At 37.0% G+C, this 26,554-nt stretch overlaps 7 protein-coding genes across 7 annotated transcripts; 3 read left to right on the top strand and 4 right to left on the bottom strand.

Annotated features, from left to right (window-relative positions):
* Positions 1–1,766: 1,766 nt before the first annotated feature.
* Positions 1,767–5,265, bottom strand: LOC145204746 (cytosolic sulfotransferase 3-like). Its single transcript, XM_080077342.1, has 7 exons — positions 4,977–5,265; positions 4,517–4,630; positions 4,153–4,262; positions 3,562–3,685; positions 3,281–3,396; positions 2,551–2,722; positions 1,767–2,306 (listed from the first exon to the last, which is right to left on the bottom strand). Exons 1-7 carry the CDS (start codon positions 5,188–5,190, stop codon positions 2,197–2,199), a joined length of 960 nt encoding a protein of 319 aa, XP_079933468.1. The 5' UTR covers positions 5,191–5,265; the 3' UTR covers positions 1,767–2,196.
* A 1,579-nt stretch (positions 5,266–6,844) lies between these two features.
* Positions 6,845–7,807, top strand: LOC145204747 (2-iminobutanoate/2-iminopropanoate deaminase-like). The gene is made up of 5 exons (XM_080077343.1): positions 6,845–6,978; positions 7,040–7,145; positions 7,229–7,283; positions 7,380–7,448; positions 7,558–7,807. Exons 1-5 carry the CDS (start codon positions 6,908–6,910, stop codon positions 7,656–7,658), a joined length of 402 nt encoding a protein of 133 aa, XP_079933469.1. The 5' UTR covers positions 6,845–6,907; the 3' UTR covers positions 7,659–7,807.
* Positions 7,808–8,700: 893 nt separating this feature from the next.
* On the top strand, positions 8,701–12,848 carry LOC145204570 (uncharacterized). Its single transcript, XM_080077162.1, has 12 exons — positions 8,701–9,014; positions 9,216–9,426; positions 9,665–9,771; positions 9,838–9,910; positions 9,968–10,121; positions 10,492–10,657; positions 10,929–11,097; positions 11,338–11,435; positions 11,622–11,693; positions 11,755–11,910; positions 11,975–12,137; positions 12,196–12,848. Exons 1-12 carry the CDS (start codon positions 8,913–8,915, stop codon positions 12,333–12,335), a joined length of 1,611 nt encoding a protein of 536 aa, XP_079933288.1. The 5' UTR covers positions 8,701–8,912; the 3' UTR covers positions 12,336–12,848.
* A 243-nt stretch (positions 12,849–13,091) lies between these two features.
* Positions 13,092–16,617, bottom strand: LOC145204748 (uncharacterized). The gene is made up of 12 exons (XM_080077344.1): positions 16,334–16,617; positions 15,954–16,164; positions 15,768–15,874; positions 15,631–15,703; positions 15,435–15,564; positions 15,137–15,302; positions 14,694–14,862; positions 14,425–14,522; positions 14,118–14,189; positions 13,902–14,057; positions 13,675–13,837; positions 13,092–13,603 (listed from the first exon to the last, which is right to left on the bottom strand). The coding sequence occupies exons 1-12, from the start codon at positions 16,433–16,435 to the stop codon at positions 13,467–13,469; spliced, it is 1,584 nt and encodes a 527-aa protein (XP_079933470.1). The 5' UTR covers positions 16,436–16,617; the 3' UTR covers positions 13,092–13,466.
* Positions 16,618–17,283: 666 nt separating this feature from the next.
* On the top strand, positions 17,284–22,249 carry LOC145205268 (uncharacterized). Its single transcript, XM_080077954.1, has 12 exons — positions 17,284–18,419; positions 18,641–18,851; positions 19,339–19,445; positions 19,507–19,579; positions 19,647–19,776; positions 20,465–20,630; positions 20,899–21,067; positions 21,182–21,279; positions 21,455–21,526; positions 21,588–21,743; positions 21,808–21,970; positions 22,031–22,249. Exons 1-12 carry the CDS (start codon positions 18,318–18,320, stop codon positions 22,156–22,158), a joined length of 1,575 nt encoding a protein of 524 aa, XP_079934080.1. The 5' UTR covers positions 17,284–18,317; the 3' UTR covers positions 22,159–22,249.
* Positions 22,250–23,507: 1,258 nt separating this feature from the next.
* LOC145205271 (luciferin 4-monooxygenase-like) lies at positions 23,508–24,618 on the bottom strand. The gene is made up of 4 exons (XM_080077956.1): positions 24,542–24,618; positions 24,229–24,300; positions 24,014–24,169; positions 23,508–23,944 (listed from the first exon to the last, which is right to left on the bottom strand). The coding sequence occupies exons 3-4, from the start codon at positions 24,164–24,166 to the stop codon at positions 23,630–23,632; spliced, it is 468 nt and encodes a 155-aa protein (XP_079934082.1). The 5' UTR covers positions 24,167–24,169; positions 24,229–24,300; positions 24,542–24,618; the 3' UTR covers positions 23,508–23,629.
* Positions 24,619–24,658: 40 nt separating this feature from the next.
* On the bottom strand, positions 24,659–25,971 carry LOC145205270 (uncharacterized). The gene is made up of 4 exons (XM_080077955.1): positions 25,891–25,971; positions 25,695–25,824; positions 25,399–25,564; positions 24,659–24,980 (listed from the first exon to the last, which is right to left on the bottom strand). The coding sequence occupies exons 1-4, from the start codon at positions 25,949–25,951 to the stop codon at positions 24,702–24,704; spliced, it is 636 nt and encodes a 211-aa protein (XP_079934081.1). The 5' UTR covers positions 25,952–25,971; the 3' UTR covers positions 24,659–24,701.
* Between the last annotated feature and the right edge of the window lie 583 nt (positions 25,972–26,554).

Below are 26,554 nucleotides of genomic sequence, written 5' to 3' on the forward strand. Positions count from 1 at the left end.
TGATTTTTTCCGTTATCTGCTAGATCAGTGGTTCTCAACCTTTTTTCTTTCGTGGCCCACTTTCATTGCAAAAAAAATCTGCGGCCCAGTAAATTTTTAAGATAGAAAGAAAACAACTATAAAATAGGTTCAGAACAAAAAACAAAACAAAAAATTTCCTTATTAATTCCACCCCAAGCCATTAGTCTTGTAAAATTGAGTGTAGTGACACAAATGAAAGTAAATTCTTAAAAAAAGCTTTCTATTTGGTTGGTCTGTGGCCCAATCAAAATGCTTCCATGGCCCACTGGTTGAGAACCACTGTGCTAGATGCTTAATATGCTGATAAAATGGGTTGATCAAAAATTCAAGTCCCCGAAAGTTACAGCAACTTATGACAATTCGTTTTTATATTGTAATATACCGTAGAATCATTGGACGTGAACTAGTGTAAAACTGGGTGTTAAAAATCATAAGACCATCCGAACAGAACGTAACGAAACAGAAAGATTTCGAACAGAAAATTTTTGTGACATGTGTTAATACAAAAACTGATACTTGTTCTTTCAAACTTAACTATAGAATTTCCCAGTCTCTTGCTTGGTTGACGAAGACTTTCATGAACTTTATTTCTATTGATTTAAGTTCATGAAAAACATTCAGTCCTTACGATTTTAAGATATAAGATATTTCGCTTTAACAGCATTGTCAGTATTTTATTTTTTGAATGACTTTATGTTTTTCACCAACGTACAAAAATCAATTAAATTTTCATGTTACGGTATCAGAACAGCTTTAATTTACAATGTGTACTTTAGCGATTACAACTTATAGCTTCCTTTTCCGTGTTTTGATGTTTGTCTGATTCACTCGATACATACAAGATAGGTTTAACTTTATCTCAGTATGCCAACATCCAGATCAATCACGACTTTACGCCGGGGAAGTTTACATAGGTGTGTTTCAGTTTTCTCATGTTTTCAGTCTACTGCTTATAGTGAAACATGCCATCGCGTACACATTAGGATTGGAGCAGTGCTTAACATTTCCGTGTACACAAGGAAGGAAGTGAGTTAAGTTTGGAGCTTTGTGAAACACTTCATACGAATTATACCTTATCTTATCTTTTGTGGCATATTGTGAAGCTGATTTCATGACACAAATTAAAACCATACAGCATTTGAAAAACAAGTTACAATGTTTATTTACGTTTTTAGAATTGATCTTTTTTCTAAATTAGTGCTCTTATTTGAACCATATGCAAAAAGTAGGTCATGTTGCGCGATTGGGTATCTTTGTTTAGGCAGCAACAAGCATAAAGTTTAGGTAGAACAATTATTGTTCATACTACATGTAAGATGTAAAGCTAATTTTATGACAAATTTAAGCGATACAGAATCACATAAAAAAACCAACAAATTACTTTTGCTATTGGTTTTTACCTTTTTTGTTATTGTAGTGCTCTTTCAAACTGTATCTTGAAAGGTAAAGTTAGTAATGTCACGTGATTGGGCATTTTGTTTGCTGAACTTGACACAAAATTTAGGCGAAGCAGATCTTATTAATACTACACGTGTTTGTTTTGGTCCGAGGGAGAAGCGCAGACGCGTCTCTGACAGTGGTCACGCTCTCAATACTGGGCGCAACGTGTAAACAGCGCCCATAATATCGTGTCAGGATAAAGCAGATTATATTGGTCTTGTTCCAGGATTTTAACACACCATACAAGGCTTTCAGTTTATAAATTTGACTTCATGGTAACAGAGAAAAACATTGGAAAGAAAATCATAAACTACAAATATGTGGTGCAGAAAAAAAGTGCTTTTATTAAATAAAATGATTAAAAGAAGCTGAGCAAAAAAATCAGAGCCAATATATTTGTGTAGAACATAACTACGTTTCGACAAGTACTATTGTCATCGATTAAAAGAAAATATTGTATAAATGATAATTGAGAACTACTTTCTAAAATGCAGTGGAATTTCACCCAATGTGAACATTCATGCAGAATAAAAAAGCAGAAAAAATGTTTTCAATAAACGTTTGTACGTGTTCTCGATCGCCCACTGGCGGAAAATGATATTTTTTACCACCTCGCAAGTAAATCAAAGGTCTAATCGTTTTTCCTAACTCAATGGACCAGCAGTCAATTTGAAACAAATTTTTAAGTAGATTCATTTAAAGATGTTTAACTTTTTCATATTGTTTTAGTAGTCGTTATTCGTAAATAAATTTTATTCCAGTTTGAGCAAGCTTATTCTCCATGATCTCATCCATTCCTTCAGATTGCGCAACAGTGAAATAGTTCTTCCACCCTCCAACACCACCTAGCGACAAAATAAACTCATTAAACCGTAAAAAAGATTTAGCGAGGCAATAATATGTTAACGGGCATTCTTTGCTAACGTTAAGGTTGTTGTCTGTTGGGAAAAAATCATGAATGAATTACCTTACCAATATTATATCGAACAAACTAAATAAGAACCAATGGAGAGAGTTTTTACTTTCTGTTAAAGCCAATTTTCGTATTTGTCAAGACACTCATGAAACTGAGATTTACATAGAAATCACCTTTTCGTATGAGTTCCATTTTTTGAAACAATTTTGAATCCGGATCTTCCTTCTCGTGAAGATCGCTTTTCATTTTACTGTGGGACGAATTGGCGACTACGTTTTCGATGACGTTATCGCTTGCTTCGGTTCCAATAAAGTTGGCAAGTTCTTTCACGTGTCCGGTTGTGTCCTATTCAAACAAATATAAGTTATCAACAAATCTGTATACTTTTAAGAAAACAAAACAAAACAGACAAATGTCCTCTGTACCGTTAGTATTTAAGTTATTGTTTGAACCAAAGTTCGGTTCGGGTTAAGGTTTAAGTTCGAATAAAACAGGTTGATTCGGACATTCCTCATACACTGGATATCTGTTCCACAATTTCAACAACTTTCGAACCTAATTAGGGATTTGTTTAAACAAAACTTAGGCTCTAGGTCCCAATTGAAGGCCTGTTTGAAACGTTAAGATGAATTGGTAAGAAATTATGTTGTAACTGAAGTTCGTCAAAAGAGCAAAAATTTCATTTTACATTCGCAACTATATTACTTCAAATAACTTACCACATAACCCAAAACGCAGTATATAAAACCCTAGGCCAAACAGAATCAACCAGTGAACAATTTTTGCACAGAATTTATTTTTCACCAAGATTTTGGCATTTACAGTTCCGGTGAACGAACTCAAACCTTCCTCAAATATATGTTCTCATGCCACATACGTCTTAGGATTTGTTGCTTAACTTACGGCTAACATATCCTCGTATACAATAGACATAACCTTTGGATGCTTCCAGTATGGAAACCACGTCAAAATATTGTCCGGATAAAACTCGTTGTCTTTCATATTGGAAGGAATGATTCCTAAAACATAAGAATGTGTAGTTGATTGGATTTCATTGTAAGACAAAGAAGTATGAAGTTTGTATTTAAAAACAACAAAATAAATGCTTGGTGGAAATGTGAATGCGTACGTGATTAATTTTGACATGTTTACAAAAGGGCTGCCACCAAGAACTTGGTCGTTACCTGCCATATAGTTTTCCAACCATTGGTTCCAATCTTTCGGCACAATTTCTGCATACGGAAAATGCTGACTGAAATGATACCAGGAAACGGCCTGATCCTTTGGGTTGCGAATCACGTTGATTATCTGCAAAAAGTGCATCATGTGAGTTGTCTTGATGAAGGCGTCTTGTATGGGACGTCGGAACGTCGATTAATTATAAAACAAACTGCTGAAAGAGCTATTTTTGACGACTTATGAAATATCTCAGCTCTACGCCGTGCCTGGATTTTCAGTATTCGTTTTTAGCTTGGTCTCCAGTTGTGCAACTATTTTTCCCCTTTTTTTGCCTGTTTATATTTATTTGTGTACGGGTGGCTGACTTGACGACCTATGGACCCTTCGCTATCCGCGAGCTGCATGCCCAGTGTATTTTATCCTACGCAAACGCAAATAAATGTGATTGGTTCAGGTCTGACTTCACACTCAGTTACATTTATGTTGTTATTTCATTTTGGTAAATGAAATTTAAAGCGTAATTCGGGAATAAATTGCAAGGCCAGCGTTGGGGGACCAAGCAAGGGCAAAGTTAAGCACAGGTTGTGTCTAATCACCCGAATATCTTTTTGCAACCATGCATCAAGATTGAGAAGGTTAGCTGGAAGGTGAGTGAGGAATATTCTTCGTGGGAGCGGAATACTGTCCATCAGCTTGAAGCTACAAACTATCAACAAATGCCGAAAAAGATCCATTAACTTAACTTTACTTGGTAAACGTCAAACAATTTATGAAAAAAACAATAACCAATCGTAATGTTGGGTAGCCCAGAGTTGTAAGTAGGGCGAAATCTAAGTTTTAGGTTCGTAAGCACGTTTGACAGCACAATAAATGACTAAGACGGTATAATTTGAAGACAAACATTAGGCAAGACATTGTTAGGTGGTTGAGCATAGGTCGGTAATATGTTGACGTATTTGCCTGGTCCAGATTCGATGTATCGCAAGGGCATTGGCATTGAGCCGCTGATCTTATCCAGTTTCTCATCTTGTCCGTACAGAAGCTGGCGTATGCATTCCTTCACCCAGTTTGTGCCTGGAAGAAAACCAACATCATGTCATCATAACCAAGAATGATGAACAATAACGTAATTTTGACAGTTAAAAATGAGGCAGAAAACTGGTGATGAAACCAAACACTGGTGGACTTTGATTTATTTCGACAACGTTTGATTATCGGAAGTACAAAATAAAGAAAAGACTGATCATGAATTCTCTAGCGTCTAGAGGACTACAAACTAAACTTTGCCCAGCAAACAAACAACAAAATTGGGCAAAGCAATCACCAAGCACTAACTATTTTTCACAAATATTGACACAAAACACAAGGTACACCGCAAACGAAAATACACACTAATAATCTAAAAAAACAATATCCTTACCGCTTCGGGGGTACGTTGCAATTATAATGTCCCCGTCTTTTACTTGCCATTCGGCACAGGCATATTTGACAGTTTCTGCACTAAACACTGCCCCGAACTTATGTCCTTTCCATTCTGTGATCTCACTGGCTGCACCAATACCAGCTAAATATTTCTCTAATTGTCTAATGTCATCGGCGCATTCAGTTGGTAAAATCGTGTACAAGTAATCCATATTGCTGAGCTGTTGTTAAAGTCTTGATCCAAATTAACATTTGTTTTGTAAAATTACAATGTTGTCTACCTTAAGCTGTAAATGTATGAAAACTTCCATTAAGTTGTAACGATTTCGTTTTATGCACGTTTTCAACTACTTCTGTATGGAGAAGATCTTAGCTGTTTATAGTAGTCTATCACGAACATTGGTCAGTCAGTTGGCAAGATGCCCAGTTTGACCCTTACTCTGCCAAACAAGCGTTAAACCGAATCGGAGGTTAGGCATTTCCACTCGTGATTGACCGGTTTTTGCGGACCTATAGCACGGTCACCATACTAAGAATTTTGAGCAATTTCTTGCAAGAGTTTTATGCCTAAGGCGACCAACACAAACTATAGCCTTCCAGCTGTAATTAACTTACACGACTATATGTTCTTCCTTGGGTCCTAAGTGCATTAAAGGATGTAATCGATGATTTTTTTAGTTACTAAAATTTAGTAACTTACAAAGTAGCTCGCTTTTAAAACTTGACCAAAGTTATGGTCATTCGGTTAGAAAATATTGCAACTTCGCAGTAACTTTAATATCAAGCAAATTGCCAGCGACGTAGAGTAAAACGTATTCATTTTTATTAAAACAGACGTTTCGACAAAACTATTGTCATCATCAGTGTAAAATGTAATGCACCAGCGGAAACGCGCTTGTTTTTTATAGCAGGTGCATACACAACAAATCACCCCAAACCCAAAGCACAGTGCTTTTAAGTGAACATGGTCCACAGCAGTGTAACAATGTAACAAATTGGCATTATTTAAATCAAGGAGTCGAACCTGAACCCGCGAACCGGTTTGAGTGGTTAATTTCATTAAACCCGAATCGGAGTTGAACCCCATATTTTGTTTGGCGTTGGACCCGAACCGGAACTGAACCAGTAAAAAATCCAGTCTGTTTTATATTTTGTGAAGTTTTTTGGAGCTTGATAAGGCCAGGTAGATGATAGGTATAGAATTAAAATTAAACTAATGAAAATTCGAACCGGTTTGAAAACCGCAAACCGGATAATTTGCCTAAACCGGAACAAAACCCGAAAATATACATTTTCAAAAACCTGAACCGAACCTGAACCCTTAAAAACAAAACGAAATAAACACGACCCGAATCTGAACCCATATGACAAGCGGTTGGACTCCCCGAATTAATTATTGTTTCCTACACCAATTTGTTGCCTACTTACAATAATAATGTTCTTGGACTTGGGAAAAACCATGACCAGCAAACACAGCAGTAGGCTAGTTGCTGGTGAATAAAAAAAATCAACTTGAAGCAAGTAAAATAACTTGTGCACAACCATAATATTTTGTCTTCTGGTTTAAACATAGTTGATTGTTGCTTTATATAAGTTCTAATCGTTGCAGTGAAACAATTTTCGGGAGTTTTCAAGACATTGCTTTGTTTTGAAAGTAATTATTTTTTGAAACATGGTGACCAGCATTAACCGCAAGCATGACTCAGCATTTTAAGTTCGGCGTTTTTTCTGTACAGGAATGTTTTTGCAAACTTTGGGAGGAATTTTTTGTGTAATAACAACTTTTTGCAACAGTTTGTTTAAACATTAAGGCTCGCCCGGAATTTTTTTTGTCTTTGCTTTATTACCGTTTATTGCCTGTTCAAAACTTGCCAAAATTAACAGTAGTCCCTCACTCAGGTGCTGCAAATAGTTTGTTTACAAATAACAATGAGTGTTTCAAAAATAGTACGTAAAGTTATTAGCACCACCAAAGCCCCAGCAGCTATTGGTGCATACAGGTATATTGTTTGTGGTTGTTACAAGTCAAGCAAATGAGCCTATTGATTATTTGTTTTGCAGCCAAGCAGTTCAAGTTGACCAAACACTTTATGTTTCTGGACAAATTGGACTAAGCCCTGAAACATCTGATTTTGTTGGATCCGATGTAGAATCACAAACTGAACAAGTAACAAAGCTTTCTTTATGCTTTTGTGTTGCTTATATTAATTCAAAAACCTATATTAACTGAAACACTTTATTTGTTAATAGGCTTTAAAAAACATGGGGGAAATTTTATCTGCAGCCAACATGTCATTTGCTGATGGTAGGTTGGCTTTTTTATGCAAAAACTGTTTAAATGTAAAGCATTTATTATAGTTTTGGTAGGACACATTAATTTGTAAAAATTGATGCTTTTTAGTTGTCAAAACTACTGTTCTTTTGGCGGATATACAGGATTTTGCAAGAGTGAATACTGTCTATCAGAAATGTAAGTGACTTTACACAGATGAATGGCAGACTAAAATCAAACTGTGTGCATTTCACTTTAAATTATTTCAAAAAATCTAGTTGTGAAACAATTAAATATACAACTCTAGTTTTCAAAGCTCCATATCCAGCCAGAGCAGCATATGCAGTTGCCAATCTTCCTAAACTTGCAAGGGTGGAAATTGAAGCAATTGCAGTTTCATCAGATTGAAATACTACAGTGCCAAACTATGTGTCAATATTTCTGCCATGGTGATTTCTGATCTTGTTTTGAATCCAAGATTTTTGTGGTGTTTGCGTGTTCCAGTATTTTTACTTTTGTGAGATTCATGGTACTTTATAAAGTTTAATATGGTTAAATGTTGTGTTCCCTCTGTAGCTGTATATATATATTTTTCCCCAGTGAATAGGCAGCCCTGATTTCTTTCAATTTTTTAAGCTTACAGAGTTGGGGACTTTAATTTAATTCAAAACCTAATGTTCCTCTGGGTTAAAGCAAAGGTGCTTAAATTTTATTCCACATGGGTTGGCATTGTATGGGAACCAACAAAATATGATAGTAAGACTGGTGGTTTTGTTCACTTAACTTTTGAAACTGTACCGCATGCAGACATTTCAGAATAACCTCTTTTTTTCTTGTGAAGATAGTTGCAAATTGTGAAGTATTTTCAATATTGGCAGTTGGTCCATGAAATTCCTTCTTGTTTGGATCCAGCTTTGTGTCTGCAACAAATGTCTGCAACTCCAATTGTCATATTTTTTTTTGGTATAAGTTTTAGGTATGTCCAAAAACAGAAACAAACCTGACAACAGAACTGCCAGTCGCAAAACGGCAAATACTACGAATAAATTGAATAAAGTTAAATTGAAACGCAAGAAATAATAAACAAACAAACAATGGCGTTTTACCAGATAAACAAGAAAAAAAAAACATTTTTCAAGAAACGAAATAATATCAGTATCTATTGTCCGACTTGAGATAAATGTTTCGAAAATAACCTAGGGTTTTAGCATTTACTTTGTTTTTCAAAACAGCTCGGGCAGGCTAGGTATTTATTACCAAAAATAAGCAACGATTTGTTTGTTAATGTGTAAGTAGGTCACGATGAATTACATTCCGAGTAAGGTACATATAGCTTAGGGCTGGTAAAACACGTTACACATGTCAGCATTTTGTCCTGCTTGTGGCAGATTTGATTGGTCGACGTTAAAACCGCTGTTACATATATCTTTATTGGCAAGTTTTACCGAAGAAATAACAACCATTCAAAAACGCAGGCATTCTTAATTAATAGTGAAGCGTATAGGTTATTGTTTTTTCGAGGTATTTTGACACGTTGTCAAAACCGTATTATTTATTTTAGCCGCCATGTTATTTTTGGCGAACAGCAAGAAAGGTAACATTCATGAAATATTAACATTAAACGTGTTTCATTAGACGTTGCTGCAATAAAAGAGTTGCAAAATGCCACTTCGAAGTCCAATGCCGGATTTGGTAATTCCTAACATCAGTTTTAGTGATTATGTGTTTTCGAATCTTGCTAGAAACGGGAATAAGGTTACCGTGGTAAGTCACTTTCATCTCAAGGTTATTAAACCGTCTAAGCGGTAAACTATGAGCAAACTTTATTGGTTTAACAGTTGCTGTTTGACTTCAATTTTGTTTCATGTGTATGGTCTAATTGGTGTTATGTCTTAACATTGGTGGGTTTAAGAAGCGTTTTTAACTTGTCATATTCTTGATGTGGAATTCCTATATTTTTCTCAGATTGACAGTTCAAACAATGACAACCAGTACACGTCCCAGGAAGTACTTGAGAATGCCATGAAATGTGGGAGTGCATTTTACCGCATGGGGTTGAGGAAGGGTGATGTGGTGGCAACTTGTCTCACAAACTGTGCCGAATACGCTTTAATAGTGATGGGAGCGAATGCATGCGGTGGAATACTTACTACGTCAAATCCAAACTACACCAAAGGTTAGCTTAAAGCTTGTATCAATTTATTGTGAAGTTGATTGATTTTACCCAAATATGTGGCACCAAAAATGTTTCCGGGCTACACACAGTGCACACAGTTTCGATCTGTAAGGACTCATTAGTGTAGCTGGTGACCAGATGTCGCGTATGTGCCACTGTAGCTACACATTTTCTAAAATCAAAAACAGCAATGCAACTTATACATTGTAGCCTATAGCGTAACATGTATTATTTTTAGGTGAACTTTCCTTCCAGTACAAACATTCCGAACCCAAATTTGTTTTCTGCAATTCTGAGAACTACGTCAAAGTAAAAGAAGTTTGTTCAGAACTTAATTCTGTTAAGGTAAGTTACCATTATACTTTGTTTTATACTAGTAATAACAGAGTACACATTATGTCACTTTGGCAGGAAATATTTAACATGGAAGACAAACCAAATCGAAAAACATTTTCCAAATTTCTTGCAAAGGGAAATTTCAAAGGTTAGACATTATATTATACAAGTACTAATGTAGCTTTTGCTTCGGTTGAATAATTACATAAGATTCAACTTTGTTTATCATACTTTCCTCTCGACGTTTCTGTCGACCCGGATGATGCGGCTTTAATCCTCTACTCCAGTGGAACCACTGGGCTTCCTAAGGGCGTCATGCTCACTAACAGAAACCTGGTTTCAATTTTTACCGAATGCGAGTAGGTTGACTCGGGAAAAAAAAGTATAAAATTTAATAAAAACAGCATAACAACCAGTTTTTTCGCACAACTTTATGTTTAGCTTATATAGACTCGTCAGAGCGTATTTCATTTAAAAGAGTCGATATCATTCGCATATAGGGTAGTAAATTACTTACTCCCACAGCGCTGAAGCATTTATCCAGCCCGAGACTCGTGTTGGCGGTTCGAATCCCACCGCAGGCTAGTTTTTTTCTAGCCTACGCCTTGCCATATGGGAATGCTTGGTGACCGGCTGATTCAGTATATCGCCTTCAATAGACCTGTCGTGCTATAATTTGTGTTAAAGTTATGTTTCGTACTTAACTTGAAATAATAATTTACCTATCAGGGGCGCGTTTCGACTTTCTCGTCTTGATATCCTCTACCTGGTGCTTCCCATGTACCACATCTTTGGGATTATGATGTCATTTCTGGTGATGTCATCAGGAGCTAAAGTTGTTCTAAAGAAACGTTTCGACTTCTTGCAAATGTTGCGAGACATTCAGAAATACAAGGTCTTTGTTTTCTTGCAACTTTTTTCATGCAACTTTTTCAAAATCAGTTCATACTAGTTCGACTATTAAGGTCTCATCAGTGCAGCTGGTGACAAGAAACTGGCCGTATTGGGTAGTGTATGGACACTCTGCAACCGGCTGCACTAATGGGACCTTAGGGTTAATTGGTCAAAACAAAGGGTTAATTCTGTCTGCAGCTTGCCTGTAATGTAAAAGATCGATACTGGTATATTTCCTAGTAACTGCAATGTTGTTATATTTTGAAGAATAGATCACCACTTTTCCTGCAGTCCCACCCATTATAGTAGGAATGGACCAACTGCCATCAAATCATGGTTTCGATATTTCATCTTTAAGAGAACTTTGCTCTGATGCTGCTCCGTTAGCTGAAAGTGTGGCGTTGTCTGTGTCCAAGAAATTTAACGTCAACATTACGCAAGGTAACTTTAACCATACGTTGCTCACTTCAACGAAGAAGTATATTCGCAAAGTCATGTCTATCAATTTGCAATGGCATGAAACATTAACATCAAAGAGAAACCACATGACTTATTCTTTGTTTTTCGCATTTAAGATCATTGGGATGTTGTTGTTTTTTCACCGCCAAGTTGTATGAACTTCTTGTTAGATTAACTGTAGCGTTAATATGTATCTGAAAATTATTGTCTGTTGTTGTATAGTTTGGGGTTTGACTGAGGGAACACCTGGAACTCGACACATGGACATTTATACTCCTTTACTGTCAATTGGAAGTGTCGCACCAAACACTTTGTTGAAGGTAAATTGTTATGTGGTTGACTATACGGTGTTGCTTTGTTCTGAGTCCCAATTACTTAACAATTTTACACAACCCATGCCGGCGCATTTCTTCCCTTTAAGCCACCGGTCGTCGGTTCGAATCTCACTTAAGACTTTATCATCAGTGATGGATAAATAAACCTGTTGCATTTCTTTGCGTTGTCAGATTATTGATCCAGATAGCGGAAGGGAACTGGGTCCCAATGAAGACGGTGAAATTTGCATTAAAGGCCCACAGGTAAACTGCACATAATCTCGTAACCGTCAACACATTGCAAGTTGCTTCATTTATGTTGTAGTTGATGAAAGGTTATTACAAGAACCCTGAAGCAACAGCTAAGACGATTGACAATGAAAGCTGGTTACATACAGGAGATATCGGACATTACGATGATAACGAGTTTATCTACATCGTTGATCGACTGAAAGAGCTGATAAAGTACAAAGGATTTCAAGTGAGTTTGATGAAAATACACGTGTGTTGAAACAGATCACCTAAAACCTTCGAATTCTCACTAGGTGGCACCAGCTGAATTGGAAGACGTATTGTTACGTCATCCAAAGATTACTGACGTAGGAGTTATCGGTATTCCCGATCCTAAAGCAGGGGAATTACCCAAAGCTTATGTTGTCAGAAAAGACCCAACTCTCACAGAGAAAGAAATCCACGAATTTATCAAAAGTAACAGAATATCGTATCATTTTTCAGTATCTGAAAAACACGTTTTATTCTCTTTCAGACAAAGTTACAAAATTTAAGTATCTTCGTGGGGGAATCACCTTTATTGACGTCATACCCAAGTCTCCCAGCGGAAAAATTTTGCGTCGCGTTCTAAAAGATATGGAAAAGAAAAAAATCGAAATATTGAGCAGTTTTTAATTAATAAATACAATAACTTGGTACGATTTAAAACCAGCTTATTAATTTTATTGCAGGAACAAATAATGCTTAGAAGATTGAAGTAAAGTCTTGATATGGACGTAACTTACCATGGTAACCTTATTCCCCCTTCTAGCGAGATTCGAAAACATATAATCACTGAAACTGATGTTAGGAATTGCCAAATCCGGCATTGGACTTCGAAAAAAATAAAATGTAAACTTCACAGACATCCGCTCACGGCCCAAGTAGAATTAATCTTCAGAAACTTGTCGATTTCACTTTAACAGTTAAGTAATATGCAGACAGATCCATACACAAAAAGCAATCATATGTGGTACAGCCTATACTTAACATTACAATGCCTTCAACAACCTTAGCAAACTCTGTCTATTGTTACGTTGGGTTGCACAGAAATACGGTCGAAACTTGTGGTGCAAACATATTTTCGCTCTAGTTCCGTCACTACGAGTTAGCGACAACGCTCAAATAAACCGTATAAAGCCAGCCTACATTGTTTGTCGTAGGTCGGTCAGTGATTGACCAGGGCAGTTTAAATTTGTACCTGAACCAAGCAGACAAGCAGTCCTAGTGTTAGGCAAATTTACAAACGTTTCTGTCAAAGTTCCGCAATATAAAATACCTAATATAAATGTCTAATATAACAATGCTGAGTGAGAACGAAAGTCAATAATATAGTATATGCTACCGTACAGTTTGGCACAAAAGTAATCATTCGAACGATTGTCAACAAAGAGATTTAGAAGGCTTACACAAAAAAACGCCTGTACTTTGCACGAATTAAATCCAGCTTCCGAAACAAAAATGAAAAGCTATTAATTAACGAAGCAATTCTAACTTCACAACTTTACATTTGATCCAACTTGTACCACGTCATTGCTAAGCACCGACCACAGCCATAAAGCCATTCTACTGAAAGCACACAGTCGTGCAGATTTGACACTCTTATTAGAAAAAAATAGTCTTTGGAAATAGTAATTGAAGTCGTCTCGTTGGATGGGGTTAGACTTTTTGAAGTTACACCTAAGTACCTCACGGAAAGAGCAGGAAAAATAAAAAAATATTACACGATACGTAAATAAAGTTAAGAACATATGAATTGAGATTGATTCAGTATTTTGATGAAATTTTTGTTTCCTCCACTCGACGCCTCAAAACCCTGCGCAGAATTTTACCACTCGCTGACTTTGGAATGGCATCAACAAAGGTAATTCCGCCGCTGAGATATTTAAACTTCGACACCTTATCTGTTAAATGACAAAGCACTTTTGAACATGACCAAGCATTTGAAAGCGGAAAAAAATAATGCGATTTAAACCTTTCAAAAACTCATGAATTTCTTTTCCTGTGAGATCTGGATCTTTTCTCACAACAAAAGCTTTGGGTAATTCCCCTGCTTTGGGATCGGGAACACCGATGACAACTACGTCAACAATCTTGGGATGACGTAACAATACGTCTTCCAGTTCAGCTGGTGCCACCTAGTGACAATTAGAAAGTTTTAGGTGATCTGTATCAACACACGTGTATTTTCATGAAACTAACTTGAAATCCTTTGTACTTTATCAGCTCTTTCAGTCGATCAACGATATAGATAAACTCGTTATCATCGTAATGTCCGATATCTCCCGTATGTAACCAGCCTTCACTGTCAATCGTCTTTGCTGTCTCTTCAGGGTTCTTGTAATAACCTTTCATGACCTACAACGTATAGAAACACCTTGAAATGTTTTAGCTGTTAAAAGGTTGTGTGCAGTTTACCTGTGGGCCTTTAATGCAAATTTCACCGTCTTCATTAGGACCCAGTTCCCTTCCACTGTTTGTATCAATAATCTGTCAATATGCAGAGAAGCAAAAGGTATTTATCCTACATTACTGTGTACTGGTTCTGCCAAAGGCATTCACATCTAACCATTAACTAATGTAGGATGTAGAATGAAAGAGTGGCTTTCTAACCCACGGCTGGAGGCTTAAGGGATAGAAATGCGCTATGCACAGATTGAGTGACTGTATACAGTATTTTGTGCAAATCAGGTTCAGAACAAAGCAACAACAGTGAACACTTTACCTTCAACAAAGTGTTAGGTGAGGGGTTTCCAATTGAAAGTACAGGAGTGCAATCATCCAAGTGATGAGCAGCAGGGACTCCCTCAGTCATACCCCAACCTAGATAACAGCAAACTGTGAACTGATATAAGGATTTGCCAATGCCCAACCAAATCCCTTTGTAATCTTGTTGCATTTCTACTGGTAATAAAAGCCTACAAAGGCCTTAAAAAACAACTAGCTGCTGAAGAACATGACGCCTACTTGGATTAAACAACTGTTTTGAATTACCGTTTTTAATACTGACGTTAAGTTTCTTGGACACAGACAGTGCCACGCTTTCAGGCAATGGGGCAGCACCGGTGTCAAGTTCACGTAATGAAGAAATATCGAAGCCATGATTTGATAGAAGTTGGTCCATTCCTACTATAATAGGTGGGACGGCAATCAAACGAGTGATCTGTGCACATAAATGTATGGGTTAGTGTTTGGTTATGAATTTTCGCAAATACACTTTCTTAAAGCAACAATACGAATGACTTTTGGTGCTTATTATTATTTTTTAAGTATGGTGGTATTTTGGTTTGTAAAATACATCATCTAACGTTTTTACATGTGGCTTATGTGCAGCTTAATTTGGCTGCATTTGTTTGCTAAATTAATGACTTTGATATCATAGTTGGATGAGCCTAAAAACACAACCTTTATTTTTTGAGTTATAGTAGTTATTTTACCTTGTATTTCTGAATATCTCCCATCATTTGCATCAAGTCGTAACGTTTCTTAAGAACAACTTTGCTTCCTTTTGACATAACCAGGAGCGACATTATGGTTCCGTAAACATGAAACATGGGAAGAACCAGGTAGATTGCGTCGATGCGAGACCAACGCATTGATGCACTGCAATGTTGGAAAGAAAACTTAATTTTAAGATTTTGCGTTGACATAAAGTTGGCTCTGGACATGCGACTTGCCCAGTTGACATAGCTTACAATGTTTGTTTTTTTATTTTTGCTCGATTTTTGTACTTACTCGCCAATGGTCAAACTTGCAACCAAGTTTCTGTGTGTAAGCATGACGCCCTTAGGAATCCCAGTGGTTCCACTGGAGTAGAGGATTAAAGCCACATCATCCGGGTCGACAGAAACATCGAAAGGAAAGTCTGCAAACAAAATAGATCTTGTATATTTTACCAATTAATGCAAGAACTTGTGATGTAATGTCAAACCTTTAGAATTTCCATGAGCGAGAAATTGAGAGAATGTTTTTTTGTTGGGTTCGGCTTCCATGTTAAATATTTCCTGCCAAATATACGTGTAATGTGCAGATTTTTTAGGAATATAATATTGCATACTATTAACTTACTTTAACGGAGTGAAGCTGTGCACAAACTTCTTGAACTTTAAGGTAGTTCGCCAAATTGCAGAAAACAAATTTGGGTTCGGTTTGTTTGAACTGGAAGGAAAGTTCATCTGAAAACAACAGCAGTTTGTGTTATAGTTCCAGCGATCTTCCTTTTAGTATTTACTCCGACTAAAGCATACAGCCTACTTTTGGTATTGTTTGGATTTGACGTAGTAAGTATTCCACCGCATGCATTCACTCCCATCACTATGAAAGTGTATTCGGCACAGTTTGTGAGACAAGTTGCCACCACATCACCCTTCCTCAACCCCATGCGGTAAAATGCGCTCCCACATTTCATGGCATTCTCACGTACTTCTTGAAACGTGTACTGGTTGTCATTGTTTGAACTGTCAATCTGAGAGAAATAATAAATATGAAATAAGATACGTTGGCAAAACCTTCGCAAAACAACGTTGCCCAAGTTCGATACCGTTAGAAGTTTAGGTTGCTTTAAAGTAAACAACCACCATCAAGCAAGATGTTCGGATCTCGTATGGTTTATTTCGAAAAAAGAAGTTACTTACCATAGTAACCTTGTTCCCTTTTGTAGCTAGTTTTGAAAACATATAATCACTAAAATTGACATCAGGAATTACCAAATCCGGCATTGGACTCCAGAGAGGCATTTTACAATTTCTTTTCTCACATTGAATCTAACACAACCGTTGGGCAGCTGTCCCAACAACTCTAATAACGATACTTGGTAAATTCCTCGAGATTTTTTCACCATAAACGATCCTGTTTCCATTCAGAGACCATCTGTTACACTAGGCTGCATGAAAACACATGCAAACAGGCCATTTTTAGAGCTCTAGTTGTTAACACTTGCCATCGGCAACCGAGCGCATGCAGTCCATGTTGGTTAATTATTAAAATAAAAAGTTTAAACTCTCACCACGTATCTGAAACTTCGGACTGTTGTGTTTGCTTTGGGCAATAAATCCTGCACATGTTGACTTAATTTGCCGCAATAACTGCTAATTTGAAAATATCTAGGACATTTGTTTGTGACAAATATGAACGTTTACACAGACTGACCATTACGATGCAAACGTTTAGAATTAAATTGTTCATATTCCCCGTGTTGCTAATTAGGTTTGAGTGTGAAATTTGTGAGAAACACATTGGGGGACAACTTTGCTCTCTGATGAGATTGACCGTGCAAGACATAGAAATGTTACATTGTTCATTTAAAAACTACAATATGTTTGTGTTTCGCAGACAAAGTTTCCAAGTACATGATCTACGTTGGCGAATTGTTTTAAGCAAGTTTATTTACAACTTATTGGCATTAAACAGCACATTAAGATATGTACAGTTTTAGTTTCATCGACTCGATGTTTTATGTTTGACTACCAGTCCTGTTGATGCTGTAAATGCGAAATATATATTTTAATGAACTTAAATTTTCATTAACTTGAATCAAGAGACACAATTAAGGTTCATTATAACTTAGCTTTTAATGTTCTCATTTGAAGTGTGAAATTTGTTACTTTTGTAGCAGACAGCTGGTTTATTCACTTCTAGTTACAATGCACTTTTGTACTTTTTATTGCGGAACTCTTTGAAAGAAACGTTTGTATATTTGTCTAACACACACTATTCTGCGACTGCTTGGCTGAGGTACAAAGTTTAAACCACCCTTATTAATCATTGACCGATTTACAACGAACAAAGTAGACTGGCTTGACTCGAAAGGAACCAGAGCGTAAAAAATGTTTGCACCTCACATTTTGACGTTGTTTCTGTGCAACTGCAACTAAAGAGTTTCCGTACCCGCTTCTAGTGGTTGGCTACAACCGCGTCTATACCATGTAACGAAAGTAAGAAAGAGGCAAAATAGAGGCAACAACAAGTGTTAAACAGATAAATGAAAATCAGCAATGCAAAAAAACGTTACGTGCAGTGGCATTTAGTTCAAAAGGGCATTGGCTCTGAGCGGTAAAGGTTGGCGACCCTTGTCGTAGAGTTATGAACTTAGATCTACAGAGTTTGCGAGGGTTCATAACAACAGCATCACGTGTGCTTTCTGCGTAGTTAAGGATCTGAATACATTGTGCTTAAGTCTGCAAAAGTTGATATAACTTGTGTCGTTTGTGGATGTCTGTGAAAAGCACTGACTGTGTTTGTTAATACGCTGACGATATTTTGTTTATACGTAACTGCACACTTAGATGGATTAGATTCTGACCAAAGTACATATAGCTTGGGACTTAGTAAAACAAGTTACACATGTCAGCATGTTATTGCGCTTGAGGCAGACTTGGTTCGTCGTTTTTAAAACCGCTGTTACGTGAATCTATGTATTGGCAGTTTTTGAACGAAGACGTAACAACCATGTAAAATGGCAGGACATATCTTTATGGCATAATGAAGCGTATGTCATTGGTTTTCTGTGTAGTTTGAAAGCGTTTTCCTGAACTGTTACATAACTTAGTCGCTATGTTGGTCTTATGCTTACGCCGAGATCCACTACTAACTTAATATCAGCAACAAAAGTATTGCAAAATGCCGCTTCGAAGTCCAATGCCTGATTTAGTAATTCCTAATGTCAGTTTTGGTGATTATATGTTTTCGAATCTCGCTAGAAGCAAAAACAAGGTTACTGTGGTAAGTTACTACTTTTTTCTCAAAATTTACTTTAATCAAACCTGGGATAAAAACATGATTGGTTTACCAGTTGCTGTTTAAATTTTAACGGTTTCGCTACATGTGTAGTCTAATTGGCATGATGTACTTAACGTTGATTGGTTTATCAATCTTTGTTTTTTGTATGTGAAGCGTTTGTTGACCAGTTTCGTTCTTGACGTGTGTTTTCCATGTTATCTCAGATTGACAGTTCAAACAATGACAACCAGTACACGTCCCAGGAAGTACGTGAGAACTCCATGAAATGTGGGAGCGCATTTTACCGCATGGGGTTGATGAAGGGTGATGTGGTGGCAACTTGTCTCACAAACTGTGCCGAATACACATTCATAGTGATGGGAGTGAATGCATGCGGTGGAATACTTACTACGTCAAACCCAAACTACACCAAAGGTTGGATTAAAGCTTCCCAATTCAATTTATAGTGAAGTTGTTTGTTTATAGCTGAATCAGACTTGTAAGTCTGGCCTGGTTTGGGCTTGAGTTTATTTGATGGGCCCCCACTTTAAATTCGCTGTCCGTACTCTTTTGAAGGTATAAATTGCTAGTTGTTGGTTTTGAAGGTATAAACTAAGTAGCTAGTTGTTGGTTTAAACCTTATGTTCGACAGTTGTTTCGGTCATTGGCTACTGTTAATGTCCTCTTTATTATGGTCCAGTCAATTAAACTTCCGGACCCAAACGGGCTTTCTAAATACTGTTCAGGGCGTATACTTTCGGGCTCGAATATCATTACACCCATATTTGTGAACTTATCAGTTATTTGACGTTGATAAATATATCACAACTACGTATTCATTGATTGGGTTTCAAATTCAAACTTTTCCCTCGCGTATCTAAAATCAAAAGCTACGAAGTAGGCTAACATGTTCTATTTTTAGATGAACTTTCATTCCAGTTCAAACAATCCGAACCTAAATTTGTTTTCTGCAATTCTGAGAACTACGTAAAAGTACAAGAAGTTTGTGCGGAAATAAATTCGGTTAAGGTAAGTTACCATTATACTTTGTACTAGTAATAACAGAGTACACATTATGTCACTTTGGCAGGAAATATTTAACATGGAAGAACAAACAAATCGAAAAACATTTTCCCAATTTCTTGCCAAGGGAAATTCCAAAGGTTAGACATTATATCACATACACTTGCATTGATTTGTAAAATATATAAGATTCAATTTATTTATCAGACTTTCCTCTTGGCGTTTCTGTCGACCCGGACGATGTGGCTTTAATCCTCTACTCCAGCGGAACCACTGGGCTTCCTAAGGGTGTGATGCTTACACACAGAAACTTGGTTTCAATTTTTACCGAATACGAGTAGGTTGACTAAGAAGTTTGAAACTTTCGACAAAACAACAAATTAATCAGTGTCAATTTTCGCACGATTTTCTGTTTGGCTTACGCCCGACTGTAGCCTTGATTTTGGACTCGACAGAGTGTATGTCGTTTGAAAAAATGTAATTTGCATGTCAGGCAGCACAATACTTTTTCCCTTGTGTTAAAACTGAACATAAATTCATAACTGGGATCAGGTCTGAAGCGTTTATCCAGCCTGAGACTTGTGTCGTGGGTTCGAATCCCACCACAAGCTAGTTCTTTTCTAGCCTACGCCTTGCCATATGAGAATGCTTGGTGTCCGGCTGATTTAGTATAACGCCTTAAATAGACCCGTCGTGCTATGATTTGTCAGAAAATGTCGTGGATTGGCAATATCTAAACCTCCAACAGCCGCCATGCATACCGACGATAACTGTACAAGTTGTTGATAGACTCGAAATTTGAGAGAACTGTCTCAATGGCTTAGCACATTGTGTTTGTTTTACATTCTTGGTATTCTTGGTGTTGATTTATTGCGTTTTTCAGGAACTGATGATGCCATTATTAGGCGAAATATATATTCCTACTTGTCTGACTGGCTGATTCTGTTCGCAATTGCGACAGTGCTATGATTTGTGTTAAAGTTATGCTTCGTACTTAACTTAAAATGACTAATGTAACTATTCAGGGGCTCGTTCCGCCTTTCACGTCTTGATGTCGTCTACTTGGTTCTTCCCATGTACCACATCTTTGGGATTTTGATGTCATTTCTGGTGTTATCGCAAGGAGCTAAAGTTGTTCTTAAGAAACGATTTGACTTCATGCAAATTTTGGGAGACATTCAGAAATATAAGGTTTTTGTTTATCTGAAACTTGTCATTTTCAAAATCAGCTACAGACAGTGCATACTGGTTCGACCTATTAAGGTCTCATCAGTGCAGTTGGTGGCAATAAACTGGCCGTATTGGGTAGTGTATTGGCCCTTTGCAACCGGCTACACCAATGAGACCTTAGGGTTAATAGGTCAAATCATTTGGTACTGTCTGCAGCTTGCCTGCAATGTTAAAGAACGAAATTTGTATATTTCCTTATAACTGCAATGTTATTATCTTTGACGAGTAGATCACCGCCATTCCTGTAGTACCACCCATTATAGTAGGAATGGACCAACTTCCATCAAAGCATGGATTCGATATTTCATCTTTACGAGAACTTTGCTGTGGTGCTGCTCCTTTAGCTGAAAGTGTGGCGTTGTCTGTGTCCAAGAAATTTAACGTCAACATTACGCAAGGTGATTTCAACCATACGTTGCTCACTTTTGCATTAACTTCAGCATTAATAAGTTGCATTAACTTCAGCATTAATAAGTCTGAATCCCTGAAAATTACCGTCTGTTGTTGTGAAGTTTGGGGTTTGACTGAGGGAACACCTGGGACTCGACACATGGACGTTTATACTCCCGTACTGTCAATTGGAAGCGTCGCACCAAATACTTTGTTGAAGGTAAAGTGTTATGTGGTTAACTACACGTTGTTGCTTTGTTCTAAGTCCCAGTTACCTAACAATTTCACACAACCTATGTCTGGCGCATTTCTTCCCTTCAAGTCACCAGACGTTACCTAAGACTTTATCATCAGTGATGGATAAATAAACCTTTTGCTTTTCTGTGCGTTGTCAGATTATTGGTACAGACAACGGAAGGGAACTGGGTCCTAATGAAGACGGTGAAATTTGCATTAAAGGCCCACAGGTAAACTGTGCACAATCTCTTAACCTCTAACACATTTCAAGTTGCTTTATTTATGTTGCAGGTGATGAAAGGTTATTACAAGGACCCTGAAGCGACAGCGAAGACGATTGACAGTGAAGGCTGGTTACATACAGGAGATATCGGACATTACGATGATAACGAGTTTATCTATATCGTTGATCGACTGAAAGAGCTGATAAAGTACAAAGGATTTCAAGTTAGTTTCATGAGAATAAACGTGTGTTGAAACAGATCACCTAAAACCTTCGAATTCTTGCTAGGTGGCACCCGCTGAACTAGAAGACGTATTGTTACGTCATCCAAAGATTACTGACGTAGGAGTTATCGGTGTTCCCGATCCCAAAGCAGGGGAATTACCCAAAGCTTATGTTGTCAGAAAAGATCCAACTCTCACAGAAAAAGAAATTCACGAATTCATGAAAGGTAACATAATATCCTCTTAATGTTCAGTATCTGATAATCAAGATTTTCTTTCTTTTCCAGACAAAGTTACAAAGTTTAAATATCTTCTCGGGGGAATCACCTTTATTGACGTGATACCCAAGTCTCCTAGCGGAAAAATTTTGCGTCGCGTTTTGAAACATATGGAAAGAAAAAAGTCGAAATATTGAGCAATCTCTAATTAATAAATATAATAACTGGCACGATTTTAAACCAGCTTGTTTATTTTATTGCATCAGCCAATAAACATGATTTGATATTACAATATATCATTGCTTTTTTCCACACTGAAGAAAGGTATCAGTTTGAGTGATACTATTACAGTTTGATTCATTCAAGAAAATATTGGTGTGTAAAAATGTCATTGTGCATTAATGCTGCTTGAAAAAAATCAATAGAATCTCAAATCTCGTTGCTTGGTGGATGAAGACTATGATGAACCTTATGTCTATTAATTTATGTCAACTTCAAATTACCTTGAGATTGAGTTATTTTGCTGGTTAATGTCAATTTCAAATGTAAAAAAGTAAACTTACCTCATTCGAACCCAACTTAGCTACACAGGTTTAGTTGTGAGCCCGGATAGGTTTCACCAGATTTTGTCCTTGTGTGCCAAAATGATTTGGTTTAAGGTTATTACAAAAACCCTGAAGCGACAGCAAAGACGATTGACAGTGAAGGGTGGTTACATACAGGAGATATCGGACATTACGATGATAACGAGTTTATCTATATCGTTGATCGACTGAAAGAGCTGATAAAGTACAAAGGATTTCAAGTTGGCTTTCGTGTCAATCCGCAAAAACAACATGTCACATGAAATAACAATCATTATTCTGACATATTTTGGTTGCACTACCTGAACAAAATTTGTAGACGTATGCATGGCTGCGTCATCCTAAAATTGCTGACGCAGAAGTCATCGGCGTTACTAATCTCGCAACAGGGAAACTACCCAAAGCTTATGATGTTAAAATATATCCAACTCTCACAGAGGAATAAATTCACCAATTTGTAAAAAGTTTTGTTTCAACATAGAAATGTTACATTGTTCATTTAAAAACTACAATATGTTTGTGTTTCGCAGACAAAGTTTCCAAGTACAATGATCTACGTTGGCGAATTGTTTTAAGCAAGTTTATTTACAACTTATTGGCATTAAACAGCACAATAAGATATGTACAGTTTTAGTTTCATCGACTCGATGTTTTATGTTTGACTACCAGTCCTGTTGATGCTGTAAATGCGAAATATATATTTTAATGAACTTAAATTTTCATTAACTTGAATCAAGAGACACAATTAAGGTTCATTATAGTCTTCATCCACCAAGCAATGAGCTGAATGATTCTAGTTTTAAGTAAAAGTCATGCACAATAACTTCAATGACATTTTTGCACAGTATGTGGTCTTGAATCTCTTGAATCACTCAAACTGTATAAAGATAACGTGGACTGTAATAATATCACTCAAGCTGCTACCTTTCTTCAGTGTGGAAAAAGGCCAAGACTCTTTGTAATACGAACACATGTTTATTTGTTGCTGTAATAAAATCAACAACCTGGTTTAAAATCGTATCAAGACAATGTATTTACTAATTAGAAACGGCTCAATATTTCGATGTTTTCTTTTCCATATCTTTCAAAAGTCGACGCAATTTTTTTCCGCTAGGAGACTTGGGTATGACGTCAATAAAGGTGATTCCCCCACGAAGATACTCAAATTTTGTAACTTTGTCTGAAAGAGAAAGAAAATTTTCGTGTTTTTAAAGGAGTTATACGATATTCTGATACCTTTGATAAACTTATGGATTTCTTTTTCTGTGAGAGTTGGATGTTTTCTGACAACATAAGCTTTGGGTAATTCCCCTGCTTCGAGATCGGGAACACCAATGACTCCTACGTCAACAATCTTTGGATGACGTAACAATATGTCTTCCAATTCAGCTGGTGCCACCTAGTGAGAATTCGAAGGTTTTGGGTTAGGTGATCTGTTTCAACGCACGTGTCTTCTCATAAAACTAACTTGGAATCCTTTGTACTTTATCAGCTCTTTCAGTCGATCAACGATATAGATAAACTCGTTATCATCGTAATGTCCGATATCTCCTGTATGTAACCAGCCTTCACTGTCAATCGTCTTAGCTGTCGCTTCAGGGTTCTTGTAATAACCTTTCATGACCTTTAACCAAATTAAAGCAGCTTAAAATGTGTTAGGGCTTAAGAGATTGTACAGTTTACCTGTGGGCCTTTAATGCAAATTTCACCGTCTTCGTTAGGACCTAGTTCTCTTCCACTGTTTGTATCAACAATCTGTTAATATGCAAAGAAGCAAAATGTATTCATCCTTTATTACTGTGCGCCGGATCTGCCGAAGGCATGTACACCTGAACATTAACTAATGGAGGATGTACAAAGAAAGACAAATTTTAAGCGACTTTCTAACCCATGGAGGTTTAAGGGAGAGAAATGCGCTAAATACAAGTTGCGTGACTGTATGCACTATTGTGTGCAAACCAGGTTCAGAACAAGGCAAAAACAATGAAAAGTTTACCTTCAACAAAGTGTTAGGTTAGGGGTTTCCAATGGAAAGTACAGGAGTGCAATCATCCAAGTGATGAGCAGCAGGGACTCCTTCAGTCATACCCCAACCTAGATAACAGCAAACTGTGAAGTGATATAAAGATGCTGCTCATGTTTCCAACATTTGTTTGTCAATGTCCAACCAAATCCCTTTGTAATCTTATTGCATTTTTACTTGTAACAAAAACTAGCTGCTGGAGAACATCAAGTCTGGTTGGGTTGCACAACGGTTTTTGATTACCGTTTTTAATGCTGACGTTAAGTTTCTTGGACACAGACAGTGCCACGCTTTCAGGTAATGGGGCAGCACCGGTGTCGAGCTCACGTAATGAAGACATATCGAAGCCATGATTTAATGGAAGTTGGTCCATTGCCACCATAATGGGTGGGACGGCAATCAAACGAGTGATCTATGCATAGAAATATTTGGGTTCGTGTTTGGAGTTTAAAAATGATGGTGTTTTGGTTTGAATAGTTTTGTCAAAACTCTGTGGGTGCATACCAAAAACTGAAATCAGTACTACACACTTAGTGATGTGATTGTATTGCAATGTTAGTGAGAAACACTAAAATAGCCACACGGTATTGCAAGCCAATAGGAAGACGCAATATAAGGATTTGATGGACGGAATTGTAACAAATTTTACACCACAGGAATAGAGAAATATAAGGCAGCAGTGACATCTGAAGTTATTGTGGCCTGTAATTGAGCAGTGTAAGCTTGATTTGGCTATATTTTTTTGCTAAATAGCTGACATTAATTTTGGAGTTTGATGAGCCTAAAAACACAACCTTTGTTGTTTGAGTTATGATGCAAATTTCTTTTACCTTGTATTTCTGAATATCTCCCATCATTTGCATCAAGTCGTAACGTTTCTTAAGAACAACTTTGCTTCCTTTTGACATAACCAGGAGCGACATTATGGTTCCGTAAACATGAAACATGGGAAGAACCAGGTAGATTGCGTCGATGCGAGACCAGCGCATTGATGCACTGCAATGTTGGAAAGAAAACTTACTTTTAAGATTTTGCTTTGACATAAAGTTGGCTCTGGACATGCGACTTTCCCAGTTGACATAACTTACAGTGTTTTTTTTTATTTTTGCTCGATTTTTGTACTTACTCGCCAATGGTCAAACTTGCAACCAAGTTTCTGTGTGTAAGCATAAAGCCCTTAGGAAGCCCAGTGGTTCCACTGGAGTAGAGGATTAAAGCCACATCATCCGGGTCGACAGAAACATCGAAAGGAAAGTCTGCAAACAAAATAGATCTTGTATATTTTACCAATTAATGCAAGAACTTGTGATGTAATGTCAAACCTTTAGAATTTCCATGAACGAGAAATTGAGAGAATGTTTTTTTGTTGGGTTCGGCTTCCATGTTAAATATTTCCTGCCAAATATACGTGTAATGTGCAGATTTTTTAGGAATATAATATTGCATACTATTAACTTACTTTAACGGAGTGAAGCTGTGCACAAACTTCTTGAACTTTAAGGTAGTTCGCCAAATCGCAGAAAACAAATTTGGGTTCGGTTTGTTTGAACTGGAAGGAAAGTTCATCTGAAAACAACAGCAGTTTGTGTTATAGTTCCAGCGATCTTCCTTTTAGTATTTACTCCGACTAAAGTCAATCTGAGAGAAATAATAAATATGAAATAAGATACGTTGGCAAAACCTTCGCAAAACAACGTTGCCCAAGTTCGATACCGTTAGAAGTTTAGGTTGCTTTAAAGTAAACAACCACCATCAAGCAAGATGTTCGGATCTCGTATGGTTTATTTCGAAAAAAGAAGTTACTTACCATAGTAACCTTGTTCCCTCTTGTAGCTAGTTTTGAAAACATATAATCACTAAAATTGACATCAGGAATTACCAAATCCGGCATTGGACTCCAGAGAGGCATTTTACAATTTCTTTTCTCACTTTGAATCTAACACCCAGTCGGAAAATTATCCCCGAATCATACATATAATATATAAG

This window comes from Phallusia mammillata, chromosome 8, assembly GCF_965637545.1.
Source record: "Phallusia mammillata chromosome 8, kaPhaMamm4.hap1.1, whole genome shotgun sequence".
In the NCBI taxonomy this organism is placed as follows: Eukaryota; Metazoa; Chordata; class Ascidiacea; order Phlebobranchia; family Ascidiidae; genus Phallusia; species Phallusia mammillata.

What these genes read in the sequence shown, in the direction of transcription:
- LOC145205268 (XM_080077954.1), top strand. Translation starts at nt 18,318, where the DNA reads ATGCCGCTTCGAAGTCCAATGCCTGATTTAGTAATTCCTAATGTCAGT. An exon ending in TTTGCATTAAAGGCCCACAG is followed by an intron (nt 21,527 to 21,587) that starts GTAAACTGTGCA and finishes TTTATGTTGCAG; the next exon opens with GTGATGAAAGGTTATTACAA. An exon ending in AATTCACGAATTCATGAAAG is followed by an intron (nt 21,971 to 22,030) that starts GTAACATAATAT and finishes TTTCTTTTCCAG; the next exon opens with ACAAAGTTACAAAGTTTAAA.
- LOC145205270 (XM_080077955.1), bottom strand. Translation starts at nt 25,951, where the DNA reads ATGGAAGCCGAACCCAACAAAAAAACATTCTCTCAATTTCTCGTTCAT. An exon ending in CGTTCATGGAAATTCTAAAG is followed by an intron (nt 25,825 to 25,890) that starts GTTTGACATTAC and finishes TTTTGTTTGCAG; the next exon opens with ACTTTCCTTTCGATGTTTCT. An exon ending in GAGATATTCAGAAATACAAG is followed by an intron (nt 24,981 to 25,398) that starts GTAAAAGAAATT and finishes TTCTATGCATAG; the next exon opens with ATCACTCGTTTGATTGCCGT.
- LOC145204746 (XM_080077342.1), bottom strand. Translation starts at nt 5,190, where the DNA reads ATGGATTACTTGTACACGATTTTACCAACTGAATGCGCCGATGACATT. An exon ending in ATACATCGAATCTGGACCAG is followed by an intron (nt 4,263 to 4,516) that starts GCAAATACGTCA and finishes ATTTGTTGATAG; the next exon opens with TTTGTAGCTTCAAGCTGATG. An exon ending in GTTGGAAAACTATATGGCAG is followed by an intron (nt 3,397 to 3,561) that starts GTAACGACCAAG and finishes CTTATGTTTTAG; the next exon opens with GAATCATTCCTTCCAATATG.
- LOC145204747 (XM_080077343.1), top strand. Translation starts at nt 6,908, where the DNA reads ATGAGTGTTTCAAAAATAGTACGTAAAGTTATTAGCACCACCAAAGCC. An exon ending in TAGAATCACAAACTGAACAA is followed by an intron (nt 7,146 to 7,228) that starts GTAACAAAGCTT and finishes ATTTGTTAATAG; the next exon opens with GCTTTAAAAAACATGGGGGA. An exon ending in GAATACTGTCTATCAGAAAT is followed by an intron (nt 7,449 to 7,557) that starts GTAAGTGACTTT and finishes ATACAACTCTAG; the next exon opens with TTTTCAAAGCTCCATATCCA.
- LOC145204748 (XM_080077344.1), bottom strand. Translation starts at nt 16,435, where the DNA reads ATGCCTCTCTGGAGTCCAATGCCGGATTTGGTAATTCCTGATGTCAAT. An exon ending in AAATCCAAACAATACCAAAA is followed by an intron (nt 15,875 to 15,953) that starts GTAGGCTGTATG and finishes TGTTGTTTTCAG; the next exon opens with ATGAACTTTCCTTCCAGTTC. An exon ending in CACCTAACACTTTGTTGAAG is followed by an intron (nt 14,190 to 14,424) that starts GTAAAGTGTTCA and finishes GCATATTGACAG; the next exon opens with ATTATTGATACAAACAGTGG.
- LOC145205271 (XM_080077956.1), bottom strand. Translation starts at nt 24,166, where the DNA reads ATGAAAGGTTATTACAAGAACCCTGAAGCGACAGCTAAGACGATTGAC. An exon ending in TAAAGTACAAAGGATTCCAA is followed by an intron (nt 23,945 to 24,013) that starts GTTAGTTTTATG and finishes AATTCTCACTAG; the next exon opens with GTGGCACCAGCTGAATTGGA.
- LOC145204570 (XM_080077162.1), top strand. Translation starts at nt 8,913, where the DNA reads ATGCCACTTCGAAGTCCAATGCCGGATTTGGTAATTCCTAACATCAGT. An exon ending in AAATCCAAACTACACCAAAG is followed by an intron (nt 9,427 to 9,664) that starts GTTAGCTTAAAG and finishes TATTATTTTTAG; the next exon opens with GTGAACTTTCCTTCCAGTAC. An exon ending in AATCCACGAATTTATCAAAA is followed by an intron (nt 12,138 to 12,195) that starts GTAACAGAATAT and finishes ATTCTCTTTCAG; the next exon opens with ACAAAGTTACAAAATTTAAG.